This window comes from Zootoca vivipara, chromosome Z2 (assembly GCF_965207765.1).
Source record: "Zootoca vivipara chromosome Z2, rZooViv2.hap1.1, whole genome shotgun sequence".
NCBI classification, from domain to species: domain Eukaryota; kingdom Metazoa; phylum Chordata; class Lepidosauria; order Squamata; family Lacertidae; genus Zootoca; species Zootoca vivipara.
Window position 1 is genome coordinate 22398670 of NC_142585.1, and position 19426 is coordinate 22418095.

At 44.2% G+C, this 19426-nt stretch overlaps 1 protein-coding gene across 1 annotated transcript; it reads left to right on the forward strand.

Moving 5' to 3' along the window:
- Positions 1 to 4437: 4437 nt before the first annotated feature.
- CHMP1B (charged multivesicular body protein 1B) lies at positions 4438 to 16686 on the forward strand. The gene is made up of 8 exons (XM_035133733.3): positions 4438 to 4624; positions 9412 to 9509; positions 11339 to 11485; positions 11804 to 11872; positions 11951 to 12058; positions 13558 to 13601; positions 14543 to 14615; positions 15916 to 16686. Exons 1-8 carry the CDS (start codon positions 4609 to 4611, stop codon positions 15958 to 15960), a joined length of 600 nt encoding a protein of 199 aa, XP_034989624.1. The 5' UTR covers positions 4438 to 4608; the 3' UTR covers positions 15961 to 16686.
- Positions 16687 to 19426: the final 2740 nt, after the last annotated feature.

Genomic DNA, 19426 nt, shown 5'->3' on the forward strand with positions numbered 1-19426 from the left:
TAGGAAATGATAATTTTGTAGTCAGCTTTAGAGTTGCTTTTTGCAAGTCTAAAGTCGAAAGTGCCCTTCCATTGCAATCCTAATACAGCCAGGCTGACCAAAGCTAAGCTTGACAAGGAACTGCCTCTGGTAGGAAAAATGCTCACACACCCCTTACTTTCCTGTGTGCAGATCATGTTTTGTCTGTAAAACGACTCAGTTTTAGCTATTTAAAGTTCTGAAGGGATCATTGAATCATAGAGTTGGAAGGGACCCCAAGGATCATCTAGTCCAGGTTTTCAACCAGTATGCCGTGGCACCCTGGGATGCCTTGAATGATGGTCAGGGGTGCCACAGGAAGAAAACCTCCATTTTTCCATTGGGAAATCAATTCAAGTTAAAGCCATATGAACAATTGAAGGATAAATTAAGTGATTGGTTTCAGTATGTACAGATAAATGAGGCATTCAAAATAGATAAAAAAGTTGGATTTCAGACAGAGAAATCTAAACTGGAAACAGAATTAATAGAGGCTAATAGCAAGAATTTGTCCAGAATGTACAATTTATTATTAGAGTGGCATTTGAAGGATGAACAAACAAAATTGGTTATGATTGAATGGGCTAAAGACTTGGGTCATAATGTTATGATATCAGATTGGGAAAAGTTGTGGAAGAAGGGATTGAAATTCACGGCATGCACTGCGTTGAAGGAGAATTTAATGAAAATGATGTATAGATGGTATTTGACACCGGTTAAATTAGCAAAAATGTACCATAAGGGCGACAACAAGTGCTGGAAATGTAAAGAGGAAATAGGCACATTCTACCATATGTGGTGGACATGTCCCAGGATAAAAGGCTTCTGGGAAATGATTTATAACGAAATGAAAAAGATATTTAAAAACACATTTCTGAAAAAACCAGAGGCCTTTTTACTTGGTATAGTTGGGGAAGAACTAAAAAAAAAAGATGTCAATTTGTTCATGTATGCCACCACAGCTGCGAGGATATTAATTGCGAAATACTGGAAGAAAGAAGAATTGCCCTCATTACAAGAATTGCAAATGAAAATGTTGGACTTTACGGAACTTGCAGAATTGACAGGAAGACTCCAAGACCAAGCGGATGAGAGAATGGAGGAAGATTGGAAAAAATTCAAAGTGTATTTAGGGAATCATTTTTGAATAATAAAAGACTGAATATCTAGGGAAATATTGAAGTTAAGGCATTGGGGGGGGAGGGAAAGACTATAAAGTAGAAAGTGAGTTTTAAATAAAAGATTGAGATTAAGATGAATTAAAGAAAATATGATGATGAAAATTAAAAGTAATGAGTTAGAAACTGTTACAGATGATTTTAAAATGAAAATCAGACAGAGGGGACTTGGGGAAGTAAAAGAGACAATGATTTAAAAGATGTGATAAGTTGATATGTGTTTTATTATTGTTGTTTATTGTTTTGTATCTTATATGTTTTGTATTTTATATGTTTTGTTCTGTTGTGTTATATTGTTAATTTGGTATGTTTTTCCTTATATGCTCGACAAAATTTAATAAAAAATATTTATTTATTTTTTTAAAAGAAAACCTCCATTTTATAGTTCAAACTGGAGGAGGGGAGAATACAGAAAATGGACAAAAGTACAAAGATTCACAAAATGTTTAGGGGTATGCGTACCCAGGGCTGGTGCGTCCATTTAGGCGAACTAGGCAATTGCAGCCTGCCCCGCAAAACCCCCACGCCACCGCCGCCCTCCCACGGCGCGCGCTCACGCTCCTCCTGCCTATCGTAAAAATGTAATGGAGTGTGCAAACAGAGCTAAGGTTGGCTGCTTGCAGAGCAAGGAACGGAAAGGGATTTCATTCATAAGATACGGCTTAAGACTCATTCACACATTTTCAGAATTGAAAGGCTTTTTTCAATGGCAGGAGAGGAAAAGCGGAGGTTTGGTGATTTGAGCGTTAGGACACAGGAAATATATAGTTTTATTCTCCTCTCTGTCCCTGGTTTCCTTCCCTCCTACGACAGCACCCACAGCCCCAGGCGCCCATGGTTGTGGGGCCAAGCTGGCAGTCCTGAACCTGAAAGTTGTGAATGGTGGGTTTGTAGGTTGGTTTATTTTTTTTAATATTCCTGTTTTAAATGTTTTTAAAGACATAGAATCATAGAATAGTAGGGTTGGAAGGGACAAGGGGTCATCTGCCCCAACGTCATGTAATGTTGGATTTTTTTGCCCAATGTGAAGCTCGAACCTACGACCCTGAGATTAAGAGTCTTATGCCCAGTGCCTTTTTCTGTGGGGGTGCAGGGGTACGCGCAGGGCCGGTGCTAGGGCTTTTTGCGTCCTAGGCAAAATCAGCTTCTGGCACCCCGGCGCATGCGTCACTCGTCATGACACATGCGTCATGGCCCACCTTGTACGCATGTCCGGAAGTGCGTCGACGCAACTTCCGGTGTCGCTCCGCCCATCTATGGGCACAAAAAAATGGTCGCCGCCGACACCAGAAGTCGCGTCTATGCACTTCCGGACATGCGTAGCTGTGACTTTTGAAGCCAGCGGCGGCCATTTTTGGTGCTCATAGAAGGGCAAATAGGAAATAAAAAAAATGGCCACCGGCAGGAGAAAATATCAGAGAAAAACGGGAGATGAAGTGATACGGGGGACCACCAGGAAAAGGTAAGTAAAAACGGGGGTTTCCTGGGGAAAACGGGGTACTTGCCAGCTATGTGGCCCACACACAACGCCGCTGCGTCCCCTCCATAGGCGGGAGGAGCGCAAGCCAAAAGCAGAGCTCAGCGCCCTCCCGCCTATGAAGGGGATGCTGTGAGCTCCATAGCTGAAGGCTTCACTTGCTGTTCTTAGAATTTTGAAGTGTCAGGCATAGCTCTAGTGGCTTTAGCCCAAACGTAGCAGAGTTTTCCTGCACAGCGCAGAAGCTAGTTGAGGTGAAAATGACTAGTCGGCTAGACGCAGAATAACTATTTACAGGATTTATTAAAAGAAAATAAAAGCAGCAGAGTTTCTGCATACAAAGCAAAGCAAAATAAATCCTCTCTGTCATTCTCTCTCACCATATACACAGCACTTCTACTCCTAACACCTAACAAAAACCAACTGTGCTAGCATTCCTAGATAACAGAGTTCAGTGCTGGTCGTTAACCAATCAGAGAGAGTAGTTTCCAGGCCAGGCAGACCTTGGCTTTCTGCCAAGAGTAAATTGACACTGCCTTGAGTTAATTGTGTGAAGCCAGAATCTGTAAGTTTCCCATGAGAACCAATTAACAGAAACTGAACAGCTGTAGCCGCTTCGGAGCTCACAGCGGCCCCTCCATAGGCGGGAGGGCGCTGAGCTCTGCTTTTGGCCTGCGCTCCTCCCGCCTATGGAGGGCAGGCTGTGAGCTCCTCAGCGGCGGTGGCGGCAGCGAGTGAGCGGCGGCGGCAGCAGTGCCCATAGCTGAAGGCTTCAGCTGCGGGCGCTGCCACCGCCACCGCTCACTCGTTGCAGCCGCTGAGGAGCTCACAGCGTCCCCTCCATAGGCAGGAGGGCGCTGAGCTCTGCTTTTGGCTCACGTTCCTCCTGCCTATGGAGGGCAGGCTGTGAGCTCCTCAGCGGCTGCAGTGAGTGAGCGGCGGCAGCAGCAGCAGCGCCCATAGCTGAAGGATTCAGCTATGGGCGCTGCCGCCGTTCACTTGCTGCAGCCGCTGAGGAGCTCACAGCGTCCCCTCCTCCAGTTTGAACTATAAAATGGAGGTTTTCTTGAGTCAAAATGAGAGTACCACTAAACATTTTTTAAAGAAAAAAAACTGGCTGTACCTACTGAGCTTTTTGTTTAATTTTTAATTGCATTTCCCCCCTTTACTGCTTAAGCCTTGGGCTCACCCGGAAGAAAGGATGGAACAGTAACAAATCTTTATTGAAGATTTAGAACAGGCACCCCAAAACTTCAGCCCTCCAGAAGTTTTGGACTACAATTCCCATCATCCCTGACCACTGGTCCTGTTAGCTAAGGATCATATGGGAGTTGTAGGCCAAAACATCTGGAGGGCCGCAGTTTGGGGATGCCTGATTTAGAAGCATGCTTTCTCTCTGCATTTCATCCTCAAATATCACTGCGCGTTCCAAAAAACTACATTACAAATTGGAACTGACACGTGAGCGAGCGATCAGCGTCAGTCAGTTGCCTCTGCTTCCCTGTAGGGGGAGTGCTTCAAAATCCCAAAGCGAGCACTCACAGGCGCCACCGCCTCCTTCAAGAGCCGTGACGTCACTACCCAGCACCAGCACCACTTGGGCTGGAGGAAGAGCGGGGGGAGGCTCCTCCCGTCGCGCTCCTTTCTACTCGCCTCAGAGTGAAGGCTGCGCTCTCATTGGCCATGGCTCTCTACGCACGCGCAGTTTCAGTCCCATCCCTTTCCCCGTCTCTGCAGCCCTGAAAGTGACCCGGAGCACGTGACAGGATGCTGAGGGGAGGAGGAGGAGGAAGTAGGAAGTGGATTCCCGAAAGGAGGAAAGGAAGAAAAAAAAACCACACGGAACACAAACAAGCCGGGATTTTAAAGAAGCAGCAGACGCCATCGAACCCGAGCTCACTTTCCTCCCACTTTTGCCGGCCCTGAAGCGCCACTATGTCCAACATGGAGAGTATCCTTGATAACACCGGAGGGGGGAAGGCGGGGGAGGGGGGATCTCCGGAATGGAGCCAGAGGGGGCAAGGGGAGCCCCGCCCCTGCTGCGGTAGACAGGGGCGAAGGGCGTGGCTATTGGAACCACCCGGACGGCAGAGGGAGCTCTCGATTGGTGGGCTTCGGGTGTTCTATGGGTGGGCGGAGCTTCGGAGCAGACCTTTTACTACATTTGTGTTTCCCTCCGGGAGCGACAGCTGGGAGAGAGGGCTCTAACCCCCCCCCATCCCTCCCAGGTGTACTGCTCTATTTACAGTATTAGAAAGGATGTGAGGTTTTTTTATTGCACTTTTTGCATACTTGTTTTATTATATCATTTTTCGTCCAAGAAGCTTTTGGTTCTCCCCCCCTTTTTTTTAATCCTCACAACAAACCTATGAGGTAGGTTAAGCAGAGAGGCAGTGGTTGGCCCAAGACCACCTGGTGCGTTTCATGGCCCAGGTCCTAATCTGACAATTTTCTCCCCACACTGCCGCTCTTCCTCCCACACACCTTTGCCTGTGTGGTAAGATGCTTTGAGGGGGTGGGGCTAAACTGGCCCTAAGCTACTCAGTGTGCTTTGTGGGTGATTTGTATTTTGAACCTAGTCCGGATCCACTGCCTCAACCTGTACACCACTATGGTTTAATGACACTATGTACTTCCTAAGGCAAAAGAAAGTATCTGTGGTGGTACCTTAAAAACTCATTGCAGGTTTATTTCAACATTGGCTTTCATAGATGTACCACTTTATGCATCTGTAGAAGCAGATCTGAAGGTATTCTTACATGAATGAGTACAGAGAAAATAATTGCATACAGTGGCAGGTGAAGAAGACATGAAAGGTGGCCTTTCTTTCTTTTTTTCAAAATACCCTGTAGCATATACAGTGGAACCTTGGTTCCTGAACTTAATCCGTTCCGGGAGTCTTTTTCGATTCCCGAAACAGTTTGGGAACCAAGGCACGGCTTCTGATTGGCTGCAGCGCTTCCTGCAGTCATGTTCGGCTTCCAAAGAATGTTCAAAAACTGGAACAATTACTTCCGGTTTTCATTCATTCAAGAGCTGAAATGTTTGGCTCCCAAGGCATTCGGGATCCAAGGTCCCACGGTATGGTCCATACGCAAGTGTAATTGGTGATAGTGTGACATTCTGTGCTTTGCGTTTCTTTGTGGCTGTATGTGTATGTATATCTGTGATGTGTGGATAACATTTAATTTACAGTGTCTAGTTCATGGAAGTTTCTACCAGAAGCCATTAGGTTCTAAGGTAAAGGTCAAGGGACCCCTGACCGTTAGGTCCAGTCGCGGACGACTCTGGAGTTGCAGCACTCATCTTGCTTTACTGGCTGAGCGAGCCAGCGTACAGCTTCCTGGTCATGTGGCCAGCATGACTAAGCCGCTTCTGGCAAACCAGAGCAGCACACGGAAACGCCATTTACCTTCTCGCTGGAGCGGTACCTATTTATCTACTTGCACTTTGACGTGCTTTCAAACTGCTAGGTTGCCAGGAGCAGGGACCGAGCAATGGGAGCTCATCCTGTTGCAGGGATTTGAACCGCCGACCTTCTGATCGGCAAGCCCTAGGCTCAGTGGTTTAACCCACAGCACCACCCGTGTCCCGTCGCATTAGGTCCCAGCAGTGCCTTAAAGACTTCTCTCAGTGTGCTCCCTCTCCCTGTTCTTGTCATAGATTAGCATGGTTACCCCTCTTGTGCTTGCTAAAATAAACAGGAGCATTACAGTTTCCTTCTAGGATTTTCCCCACCACAGTAGTCCTTCTCAAATTAGGGCTTGGGATCTGTGAGTATGCCATTCATTTGCAGGGGTCTCCTCTTCTCCTCTCCCTCCTCCCCCCAAATTAGGCTACACACTCTTAGATGTTGGGCTCAAATATCTCATCTTAAGATCTGTTGCTCTGCTTAGCCCAGGACTTGTAAGGCAACAAGTGGGAGACCATAATGTTTTCTTTGATGTAGTATGTATTGTGGGGCTAGGTGGGCCTGATCTGACACAGCTTTGCCCAGCTGGATACCCTGTGGAACACCAGTTCATACCAGAGCCTCTGAGAGGAGAAGTTTATCGAAGTTCTCTTTCATTTACTAGGAAACCTCTCTGCTTCAGAGCTGGACTGGAGAGCCTTGCATGTGGCATGGGGTCATGGAGACTGATTGGGGATACTGTTGGTGTACTTTCCACTTTGCTGCCCAACAGCCTCCCTTACTGAGCTAGCTGAGGTGGTCTCTAGTGTGGGTTTGGATAGACTCAGGACTCTAGCCCTGGGTGACTTCACTACCCATTTCGATAATGCCAGCTCAGGATTTCATGGGAAGCATGGGACTGCCTCAGATGGTCTTTGGTCCCAACCCACAGAACAGGGCTTTGTAGGGAGAGGTTAAAGGTAAAGGGACCCCTGACCATTAGGTCCAGTCGTGACCGACTCTGGGGTTGCGCGCTCATCTCGCATTATTGGCCGAGGGAGCTGGCGTATAGCTTCCAGGTCATGTGGCCAGCATGACAAAGCCACTTCTGGCAAACCAGAGCAGCACATGGAAACGCCGTTTACCTTCCCGCTGTAGCGGTTCCTATTTATCTACTTGCATTTTGACATGCTTTCGAACTGCTAGGTCCTTTGTAGGGAGAGGAGGGGCATCTAAATATGGAGGGAGGGCTTGTCTTAACCCTATTGTCACTGTCAGATTGCATCCTAGTGAAGTTTGGACTACTCAGCAGGAGTGATAACTGATACAGATGGTCCAACCCAGAGGATAAATGAACCTGGTAGGTTCCTGACCGCTCTGGATGATTTTCCAGAGGCCAGAGCTAGTGATATTGTCAAGTCCTTGCTGTCATTATGGGATAATGAGATCAGGAGGACTATCAACACAAACACTCCCAAGGGTCCTCTCTGGTCCTGCAGAGTCTGCACTGCTTACCAAGGAGCTGCAGAGTTTACTGAAGAGTTTACTAAGGATCTGTAGTTAGTGAAGCAGACTGGGAGACAACTGGAGTGTTGGTGGCTGAAAACTCACTCCAAATCTGACACAACTGCATACCAAGCAGCACTGAGGGCAGTGAAGGAGAACTCATTTTCTGCTTCCATTGCATTCTCCAAGAGCCAGCCAGCCAAATCATTTTGGGTGGTCTGGAGACTAGTTGTACCAGGGATGATGGCACTTGGCAGAAAGTTGTGAGTACTTTGCATGGCACATTGAGGATAAAGTTCCTTGGCTCCTTAGCGCCATAGATATCACTGTTGTTGCAACTCCAGCTAAAGTGTCCAGTGCAGTGGGATCAATCACAGTTTATGTGGCCAGTTGATATGGGCAGGATTCTTTGTTTTATTGACCCCCGCCCCTCCTGTTGTTCAGTGCCTGTAGGTGGACACTATGGAGATTTTAGAATGTTGCTCTTATTTTTTGTTGCCCGTCTGATGACTGGAAGAGCTGATATTTCTACTGTGTCCCTCCCCAAGACTATCAGAAGGCTAATAGTGGGGATATACTAAAGAACAGGTCCCCCCCTCCCTCTTGGAGAGATCCAGGAACTTTATATAATAAGGTGTTTTAGGCTGTCCAAACAGCTAGGAAATGGCTGGCATTTAAGTCACAAGATACTTGGGTTGGCTTTGTCTGTATCATGGTACCGGGTTGCAGGACCAATGAAATGGCAGTGGCAGAGCCGAACAGATCTTCTTCTCTGATGCCATTGCATCAACAGATACTCATAGTGTGAGGAGACATTTTTTGTGCAGAAGAATATGTCAAATGTAGATTTTTAAATCATTGCTGATTACAATCACTGGGATGTGGTCTGAATCTAATGCTGCTACAGCAGACCCTGGGCTGGAGATGTCACAAGCAGTTTCTTATCTCAGTTGCTTAATTGGTTCAGCTTGCCCACCCCTGAAGAAAGTAGACAAAGTGCATGGATTTTTGTATGGCACTATGTGGCGCTGTGGGTTAAACCACAGAACCTAGGGCTTGCCGATCAGAAGGTCGGCAGTTCAAATTAACGAGATTCAACGGATTCAATGAGAGATGAGCGCCGCAACCCCAGAGTCGGTCACAACTGGACCTAATGGTCAGGGGTCCCTTTACCTTTTTATGTGTACTCTATAAAGGTAAAGGTACCCCTGACCATTAGGTCCAATTGCGGACGACACTGGGGTTGTGGCGCTCATCTCGCTCTATAGGCCGAGGGAACTGGTGTTTGTCCACAGATAGCTTCCCGGTCATGTGGCCAGCATGACTAAGCCGCTTCTGGCGAAACCAGAGCAGCACATGGAAATGCTGTTTACCTTCCCGTTGGAGCAGTACCTATTTATGTACTTGCACTTAGACGTGCTTTCGAACTGCTAGGTTGGCAGGAGCAGGGACCGAGCAACGGAAGCTCATCCTGTCATGGGGATTTGAGCCGCCAACCTTCTGATCGGCATGCCCTAGTCTCCTTGGTTTAGACTACAGCCCCACCTGCATCCCATGCTTACTCTATAGCTGACTGGTAAAGCGCAGATGAATTTATTGGGAATTTATTGATCAAGGTTGTCAGTACTTCCCGCTAGGTGGGATTGGGGTGTTGGAGCCCATCTTTTTAATAATGGCCTTGTCTGCAGTGAACTATCAAATCCAGTACTGAAATTAGAGAATTTTGTGTACAATGCAAGGATCCATGGATATAGCTTTAAAACTTCAACGAGACCATCTTCATACTGTCAGCATTTATATTACTTGTTAACTGAGAACATCATCCTTAACTTGAATTTAAGAGCATCTTTTTAACTTGAAGTTCGCTGCCAAAGAACTTAACAGAAATGCCAAAAAGTGTGATAAAGAAGAGAAGGTTGAAAAAGCCAAAATTAAGAAGGTGAGACATGAAATTATATTGGATGTTCCCCATGTATACTGTTTGATAGTGTGTGCGCAGGATCTTTCGCTATGATATTGTTGTTTAGTCGTTTAGTCGTGTCCGACTCTTCGTGACCCCATGGACAACAGCACGCCAGGTACTCCTGTCTTGCACTGCCTCCCGCAGTTTGGTCAAACTCATGTTCGTAGCTTCGAGAACACTGTCCAACCATCTCGTCCTCTGTCGTCCCCTTCTCCTAGTGCCCTCAATCTTTCCCAACATCAGGGTCTTTTCCAAGGATTCTTCTCTTCTCATGAGGTGGCCAAAGTATTGGAGCCTCAGCTTCACGATCTGTCCTTCCAGTGAGCACTCAGGGCTGATTTCCTTAAGAATGGATAGGTTTGATCTTCTTGCAGTCCATGGGACTCTCAGGAGTCTCCTCCAGCACCATAGTTCAAAAGCATCAATTCTTCGGCGATCAGCCTTCTTGATGGTCCAGCTCTCACTTCCATACATCACTACTGGGAAATCCATAGCTTTAACAATATGGACCTTTATAGGCAAGGTGATGTCTCTGCTTTTTAAGATGCTGTCTAGGTTTGTCATTGCTTTTCTCCCAAGAAGCAGGCGTCTTTTAATTTCGTGACTGCTGTCACCATCTGCAGTGATCAAGGAGCCCAAGAAAGTAAAATCTCTCACTGCCTCCATTTCTTCCCCTTCTATTTGCCAGGAGGTGATGGGACCAGTGGCCATGATCTTGTTTTTTTTGATGTTGAGCTTCAGACCATATTTTGCGCTCTCCTCTTTCACCCTCATTAAAAGGTTCTTTAATTCCTCCTCACTTTCTGCCATCAAGGTTGTGTCATCTGTATATCTGAGGTTGTTGATATTTCTTCCGGCAATCTTAATTCCATCTTGGGATTCATCTAATCTAGCCTTTCGCATGATGAATTCTGCATATAAGTTAAATAAGCAGGGAGACAATATACAACCTTGTCGTACTCCTTTCCCAATTTTGAACCAATCACGACAAATTTTGAACCTTCGCCACGACAAGGCATTGATCCATGAAGGGGTGCTATGATATTAGGAAGTTGTAAATAAATGTTTGCACTATTTATACACATCATTGGTGCTGGGACTGTTGCTGACTGCAATATATTTGCATTAGAAACTAAAAATAAAATATTAATTTATTGCAAACTAATTAACAGAATATCTCCCCTCCATTCCCCAACACATGTAGATAATGGTTGAACATGAATCCTTGGACTCTAAAGCAGCCGTTTTCAAAGTGGATTTTCTTCTCTTTTCTTTTTTCCCTTTCCCCCTTCCCCCCCTTTCCCTTTTTCAAGTGGGAGAATTAATGAACCTTTCCCAACAGTAAATTTACTGGCCAAAAATCCTTTAAATCTACAGTATCAGTTGTCATACCCATCCATACAGTACCAGCTGCTGCTCATTCAGAATCCAGGAGAGTGGATTTCTATAAACCTGGGTTATAGATGTTATCCCATCTGTAGCAGATCATCTGACATGATGTTGGACTACTGGTATGTGTCTGCCACCATTTGCAAAGCTTCGATAACCTCTCCTGAAGGACCTGCCAGTTTGGTGTCGTTAATGTAGAGTGCTGGTATCTTGCTATTTTTTTTTTTTTTGTGACAATGAGAGCACTGGTACCCAAGGAAATAAGTAATAGTAATCATATGCCATCATCCTTCTTATTGCTACATGTGTACCGGAATCTGGGGGTGACGGTCTAGGTCTGAAAGCTAAGATTTATTAGGGTGCATTTCTTAATTAGTTGAAAAGCTATGTCCTGCTTCTCTTTATTTAAATAAAAGGCAATTCAGAAAGGCAATACTGAAGTGGCAAGAATACATGCAGAAAATGCAATCCGGCAGAAGAATCAAGCCATCAACTTCTTGCGGATGAGTGCTCGGGTTGATGCTGTAGCGGCAAGAGTTCAAACAGCAGTAACAATGGGCAAGGTAAGCAGCTTTATCATGTTTTAGCAAGAAACACAAGTTTCCAAAAAACTTGCACTATGTACGTTTTCGTAAGATGGCTTGTACAAGGCAAGTCCACAGACCTTTTGCTGCTAAGTAGGTAAAACCCTGTAGAATTTCAAATGCTGTGTTAAATAGAAATGTGGTCTATTAGAATCTCCTTAAGAAGCAGCTAACAGTTGTAACAATGGCTAGTGTTGTGCAATTTCATGTCATGTTAGTTTATTTTGGGTTATAGTTGCCCAGAGTTTCAAATTAGAAATTTAAAAAATGTGATTACTATATATGTTGTTCTCCTAGGTAACAAAGTCAATGGCTGGAGTAGTTAAATCGATGGATGCTACATTGAAAAGTATGAACTTGGAAAAGGTAAACAAATAAATTCAGAAGTTGAGTTTTAAGATATTTCCTTGTGTTCCTGGCTTGACATCATTTGCTTATGTGCAGATATCTGCCTTGATGGACAAATTTGAGCAGCAGTTTGAAACCTTAGATGTTCAGACAGCACAAATGGAAGACACAATGAGTAATACCACTACACTAACAACACCACAAGTAAGTAATATTGAAGCAGATATAACTTTCCATTAGCAGTCCTATCCAGCTGCCCCTGGGTGCTTTCTTGACCAGTATGAGAGAGAGACTTTCAAAGAAAAATATGGCTGGGCTAAATAGACTCTGTCCTTAGAGCTGGACCTTCTCTGACTCAGCTAGAGAATGGAGTCAAGTTTACTCCATTTATTCTGCTGACATAATAATAATAATAATAATATTAATAATAATAATAATAATACAGTGGTGCCTCGCTAGACAAATTTAATTCGTTCCACGGGTTTGTTCTTATAACGAAAAATTTGTCTAGCGAATCCCATAGGAATGCATTGATTTTTTTTGAATTTGTTTTTGCCCATAGGAACGCATTAATTGAATGTCAATGCATTCCTATGGGAAACCGCGATTCGCTAGACAAATTTTTCATAAAACGAATTCGTCTAGCGAGGCAACCTCCGCTCGAAAAATCCTTTCGTTAAGCGGAAATTTCGTTAAGCAGGGCATTCGTTAAGCGAGGCACCACTGTACAGTGGTTTTTCTCTGGGCTTCCTCAAGTGCTTTTCAATGACTACTTAATGAGGAAATTAGGAGGAGCTTGGAAACTCTCCTGAGCAGCAGCTTGTCCACCTCCTCTGATTTTTTGCAGTGGACTGCTGCCAATATGTTTTGGATGATGGCAAGGCCCGGACCATGTGCAGCCTAGAATATTTCTCTGATTCCTCTACAATAAGCAGGGATCCTCTGGAGACGAGTCAGTATGGAAGGTTCCCCTTGAAGACAGAAAGTTAGAAAACCATTAGTGCATCTACACTAGGAACTTCGTCAGTATTAATTATTGTTTTTTTAAATAAAAAAAGTAGGATAAATTAATAACTGAAGGCCTTCTCGGTAGTGGCTCCCTCCCTGTGGAATGCCCTCCCTTAAGATGTCGAGGACATAAAGAGCTACATAACTTTTAGAAGACATTTGAAGGCAGCCCCAGTATCAGGAAGTTTTTAATGTTTGATATTTTACTATGTTTTATATGTGCTGTAAGCCACCCAGAGTGGCTGGGGAAACCCAGCCAGATGGGAAGGGTATAAATAATATTTATTATTATTAGTAGTAGTACTAGTAGTAGTCTCAGCAGCAGCACATTCAGCTACAAAGTATACATGCAAATGTAGTGATAGCATCACTAAATGATGAATAAAAACAAATCAAAAATAGGCTTGAGTGTAATGCAGCACAATCCTATGAATGGTTATTTGGAAGTAAGATTTGCTGAGTTCAGTAGGGCTTAACCCCCCCCCCCCAATAAATAGACATAAGCGTGTGCAGATAACACTAGTGTTAAATGCTTTTTAAGAAGCTGCATTTTGAGAGGCCAGATTTGCTTTGTGAATGTGTTTAGCTCCCTCTGGTGGTATTCACAGGTTCAAAAAACCGCATGTGATCTTTTCTATTACGCTGGATTCCCCGTCTGTTACAATGGTAAAACTGATTTGGTCCTCATTTTTTAGAACCAAGTGGACCTGCTTCTGCAGGAAATGGCAGATGAAGCTGGGTGAGTGTAAACATTTGAAGACTGAAACACTGAGTATTCTAATGGCAGTGCTTAATAAAGTTTTAATGCACTTGAGATAGCAATAAATGCTGCCTTTCCTACATGTTGGACTTCTCTGAAATAACATGAGTAAGAAAAAACTTGAACTCACTACTAATGCTATTTAGTAGCAACAGTGCTAAGCACTATTTATTCATTTAAATATTTCCAGGCTGCACTTTTAATTTAAAAAAACCTAGCAAGGTGGTATATCACATACAAAATTACACAGAAGTGGCATATTTCGAACACTGCAAAGATAGAACAGGGCAAAAATGAAGGGGCAGAAGAGTAACAAATGTGAGGACAGCAGAAGATTAATGCACCCATTCAGTGGTGCAGATATTTCATAAAGCTGACCTCTTATACCTGCTAGGTAAAGGTAAAGGGACCCCTGACCATTAGGTCCAGTCGTGACCGACTCTGGGGTTGTGGCGCTCATCTCGCATTATTGGCCGAGGGAGCCGGCGTACAGCTTCCAGGTCATGTGGCCAGCATGACAAAGCCGCTTCTGGCAAACCAGAGCAGCACATGGAAACGCCGTTTACCTTCCCGCTGTAGCGGTTCCTATTTATCTACTTGCATTTTGACATGCTTTCGAACTGCTAGGTTGGCAGGAGCTGGGACCAAGCAACGGGAGCTCACCCCGTCACAGGGATTCGAACCGCCGACCTTCTGATCAGCAAGCCCTAGGCTCAGTGGTTTAACCACAGCGCCACCTGGGTCCCTTTTCTGGGTCCCTGCTACTCTGTTATTAATTGGCATATTACATGTTGGGGACTGGAGATAGAAGTGAGCACAACTGGGAAGCTTTCAGCTTGTGGCAATAAGTGCACCTGAGGTGTGGGGGCTACTATCAGAATAACTTCTTGTATATTGGTTTCTCTTCTTCTGAACTCTAGCCTTGACCTGAATATGGAACTACCTCAGGGACAGACAGGCTCTGTTGGCACAAGTGTTGCTTCAGCAGAACAGGTAAACCCTCTTTTTGATTGCTTGGTATTTCTTCCCTATCGCAGGAGTGGGGAACCTAAGACCCAGGGACCAAGTGCAGCCTTTTGGGCTTCTCCATCTGGTCCTCAGGACACCCATTATCAGTCCTCCTCCACACCCTCCTTAAGTGCATTGGCTTGGCTGGAATGTATGCTTGAACTGTAGTGATGTTTCTTGCTTGCCTGGGTTGAGAGGTGTGTGTGTAAGCCTCTGCTCTTGTGGGCCTGGAATATAGCCTGGTGTGCAGAGGTAAGAGTCTCACCTGTTGCTCCATCAGGCCTCTGGCTCCGCCCACCACTGATGTGGCCACCGGAAGGATGCCCATAAGGAAAAGTGTCCCACCCCTGCCTTAATAGCATGCAAGATTGTCTCTTCAGTTGGAGCATTTAGACCAACCTTCCATAAACTGGCGCCCTCCTGATGTTTTGGACTCTAAACTCACATCAGCATATGTTAGTCCAGGTGTAATCCCAAAACATGTGGAGGTTGGAGAAAGCTATTTTAGATGTACATGAACTACCTACAGCCAGCTCATAGTTTGGCTAGATCTCATACTAGGACAAGCGAGCTAAGAAGAAGAATCCTTACTGCTTTACATACCCTCTCAGTTTCAGAGTTTGCTTGTTTTCCTGTTCCTTCCCATTCCTCTTGCACTGTGTTTATAAGCATATACAGAGCTTAGAAAGAGTTAGTACAGGCAACTCCCCCACTTACACAGGGGTTACGTTCTGGGGCCCCATGTGCATAAGTGAAATTGCATAAGATGGGGAGCACCCTCTCTGCCACTCTCGCTTCAGCCCAAACAAAAAATATTGCATCCAAAAATATCCACAATTAGAATTGACGCTCTGGGGTCGGCAGGAGGCTGGAGGAGAAGTGGAAAAGCTGCGCTACCATGCACACCAGCTGTTGGGTAGGGAAGCTGAGCAGCATAAACAAAGCCCCACTTCACCTCCAGTCTCTTTGGGGCTTCCTCCACCCTCACTGATGTCCTTTTGGGGCTCCAGGGAAGGTCTCCTTGCGAGCCATGAGGACTCTCCAGCTCTCTCTTGCCATTTCCAGGTTTGAATTGAATTATGTAATTATTTCCCAGCGCCTTCCCATGAGTTGATCGGGCATAAGAAGGTAGTCACCCGTAGTCTTATAATTTAGATGTAGATCTTCAAGCCTAGCAGAGCTCAGTCTCCCTTTGGTCTGGCTGCTGTTATTCTAGAAAGTAAGTCTTTGTCCCTTAAGTGGTCCATTAATGAATGCCTCTTGTTGGTTGGTCTGAATTCTGCAGGATGAGCTCTCACAAAGACTGGCACGCCTTCGTGATCAAGTGTAACAGGAAGAGTTGGATCTGCTATCTTCTGCATTTGCTTCCAAAGCATTCTGTGTGCGTAAATCACAGCCTGATATAAGGTCTCCATCTCTAATATGTCCAGATAGATATACTGTACTTAATGGGCGCTTCTCTTTTTGTCCTACTGTGCTTTTTAAAATGTGTTAACCCAATGGTGATATGACCTTCAGTGTATTTTCTAGTTTTAAGCATTTTTGAAGTCAAGGGTTATATTTTTGCAGATACTTTTTCCAAGACACAGATTGAATTTTGCCAAGTGTCACATCAGATTATCAATCTGAAAATAGAGTAGCACCTTTTAACATATATGATTTTAAGTTATGTAGCAGGGTTTTAAATTATAAATAATGTCTCTCCCTCCGCAAAAGTGGGGAGTCCCTCAATATCTGTGGGGAAAAACCAGTTTGACATAATGGTATATTTGTTTTTGTGTATGTGTACTGTTTAAACATCCCTGGATAATCTTTTCATGGTGTTGCAGAACAAGCTTACTTACAGAACAAGCTTACTTGTAGTAACACAACAAAATGATAGTTGTTTTGCTGTCCTTGTAGCTGGAATCATTAGCATCATCACTTGAGAACCGAAGGAATAAACTATATTTTTAAACACTCCTGCCTAGATTATATACTGCATATATTACACTCTCCCAGAAATTTCAGGAATGCTTCTTAAATAATTAATTAAAATGCTAGCTTTGAAATCTCATCTTACATTGTGGCAAAATTGTATTTTATATTATTTTGTTGGTGGGGCAGGACAGCGGATGTCTCAAAAAAAGGAAATGAAATTGCATAGATAAAAGTAAATACTCAAAATTCTTGCTCAATCTTGTTTCACAGCTGAGCTTAAAACTAATGGCAGCTTCTTAAAAAGGAAGTTAAAAAGCCTGCATTTAAAATGCAAATATCCTGGATGCTTCAGTTTTGCTAGGATTTATAAGCCTTGGGTGTCATCTTCTGTTCAAACCATAGATGTCCACAATGCCCACCATTTTGATGTATCTTCCTTCTGTTATAATTAACTAAAAAGTTCCTGGGGTGGCTGAAAACAACTCCTAAAAATTGGGCTGGTATAATAACTTGCACGTGCCTATTGGTGCAAATCTCAAGACAGCCTTTGTGCAACTTAAGAGTGCAGTGTTTAATGAGGCCATCAGATAGGACAGAGGGCAGTGTGATGTGGTACAAAAGAGGACAAGGAGAAAGAATGCTATTTGGGCATGTTAAAAATTCCTACACTTGATTTCTGATTTGTATGCATTTTCTTTGTATACAACCAGAAATGTGAAAGTCTCCCTGGTGAAACAAAGGTAACATGCATCTGAAGGAAAACCCCCCACCTTTAATTCTGTTCATTGGCATCCTTTCCCATTGTTTTCTTTCCCCACTATGAAGTCTGCAATCTTGTCGGCTGAGGGGCTGGGGTATAACTGGAGAGATCAACTTTCTGCTACTACACTGCTACTGCCCTTCTATACAAGTGCCAGGATGTGTGAAAGGGGTGAGAAGACAAGAAATTCCTCCTGTTCAGACAACCTTTACAGTGACGTTTATTGATTCCACTTTGTGTGTTTCAGGATGGAATTAAAAATATAGTTTATATCCCTTAAACTCAGGCCTATTTTTAAAGCAACGTTCTGTTGCTTTTGTTGAGACATTGGAGTCGGATCCAGCAGATTTATGCCCTCCGACCCCTCCCTAAAAAATTGTGTTAATTTTTTTCAAACAGGACACCTCAGTGGGAAAGACATTACAATGGTACCTAGGGTTACAAACACCTCGGGTTACAAACACAAGTTCGTAACCAGAGGTACCACTGTATTATACTACATTTTTCTCCTCCTGGGTTGCTCAGAGTGGTGTACATTGTTCCCTGTCTTCTTCCTTTATTCTCACACTAATCCTCTAAGGTGGGGTAGACAGGCGGTGACTGACCTAGATTCAGCCAGAGAGCTGCTTTGTGGTTGAGTGAGGATTTAAACCTGGGTCTGCCTGATCCTAGTCTGACACACTAGAAACTGGACCACAGTGCCTCTTTGGCTTTGTATTGCTTACTGCTTAATATTTTCTGTAGTAGCTTGCTTTTGGATTTCTGTGTAATCATGAGAACAAGCAGCCAGTGTATTTTTAAAACACTGCTTTTTCCTGCCTGCCTTTTTTCAATGGAACCAGCAGAGGGAAGTAGAAGACCTCTCTTTTGATGGGAAAGGTTTGCTTAAACAGCAAAGGCTGGGTACTGCAAATATATATTCCCCCTTATGTCTGGCTTAGAGGGTCTGTTTAAGAAACTGGAGCTACTTGCTTGTTGATGCCATCACTCCTTTTGTCATTTTTTAAAAACAAAGATTTTGATAATTCATGAAAATAAGATGATGTATATTGATGATTGATTGGATATTTAATTTCTATATCACTTAATATATTAAAAATATCTCTATATCACTTTTTTTTAATCTCTCAAGCGGTGTACAAAAAAACTGAAGCAACAACAGACAACTTAAAATACTACAAAAATACACAGTTACATATAAAAATGTTACATTAATTCAAAGTTTGTGGTTGTTGTTTAGTTGTGTCCGACTCTTTGTGACCAGAGCACGCCAGGCACTCCTCTCTTCCACTGCCTCCCACAGTTTGGTCAAACTCATGTTAGTAGCTTCAAGAACACTGTCCAATCATCTCGTCCTCTGTTGTCCCCTTTTCCTTGTGCCCTCAGTCTTGCCCAACATCAGGGTCTTTTACAGGCAGTCTTATAAAAATCAATATCAATTCATTTTCCTTCTGACACACCCTCTCTCTCAGCCTCTGGGTTCTCACGCAGGGTTCAAACAAACTCTCAGCACACCCACAAAAGTCTCACAACAAGAAGAATTCCTGGAAACAGCAGACATCACCCTAACCTGCCACTTGCTTTTTATGAGCAGGCCCAAGGTGCATGGTACTTCCTCAGGCTGCCCACGGCTGGGTTCTACTCAGCTGCACTCTCCATACCCAGCTCCAGGTACTGCAGGTTTGATGAGTTTCCCAGGGGGTCCAAAGGAGGGGGAAAGGGCCCCCCTCCACTCACAGCTCTTTCTTCACTCTGTTCTCTCCTTCTCCAAGCAAACCTTAGAAATGTATTGCTTGCTCAGTTCAATTTCCATCTATTGCAGAGTTGGACCTGTGACCCTTCAGAAGTTGTTGGACTCCAACTCCCATCAGCTCCAGCCAGCACAGCCACTAATCAGGGGTAGTAGGCATGGTAGTTCAGCATCTGGAGGGCCGTGCATTCTCCTCCTAAATCTAGACTTGCCATTCGTGCATCCTAGAAAGATCAGTGCAGTGCCTCCAAGAAGGTTTACAAAGGCAAAAGAGTGATTGTCTTGTTTAACCACCCAAATGATCAGATATTTAAAGAGTGGCTGCCTTTAAAGAGTGAATTTAGGTTGCATTTGGTTACCATGGCT

Coding starts and splice junctions, on each gene's coding strand:
- CHMP1B (XM_035133733.3), top strand. Junction 11,486..11,803: donor CAGCAGTAACAATGGGCAAG/GTAAGCAGCTTT, acceptor TTGTTCTCCTAG/GTAACAAAGTCAATGGCTGG. Junction 13,602..14,542: donor GAAATGGCAGATGAAGCTGG/GTGAGTGTAAAC, acceptor TCTGAACTCTAG/CCTTGACCTGAATATGGAAC.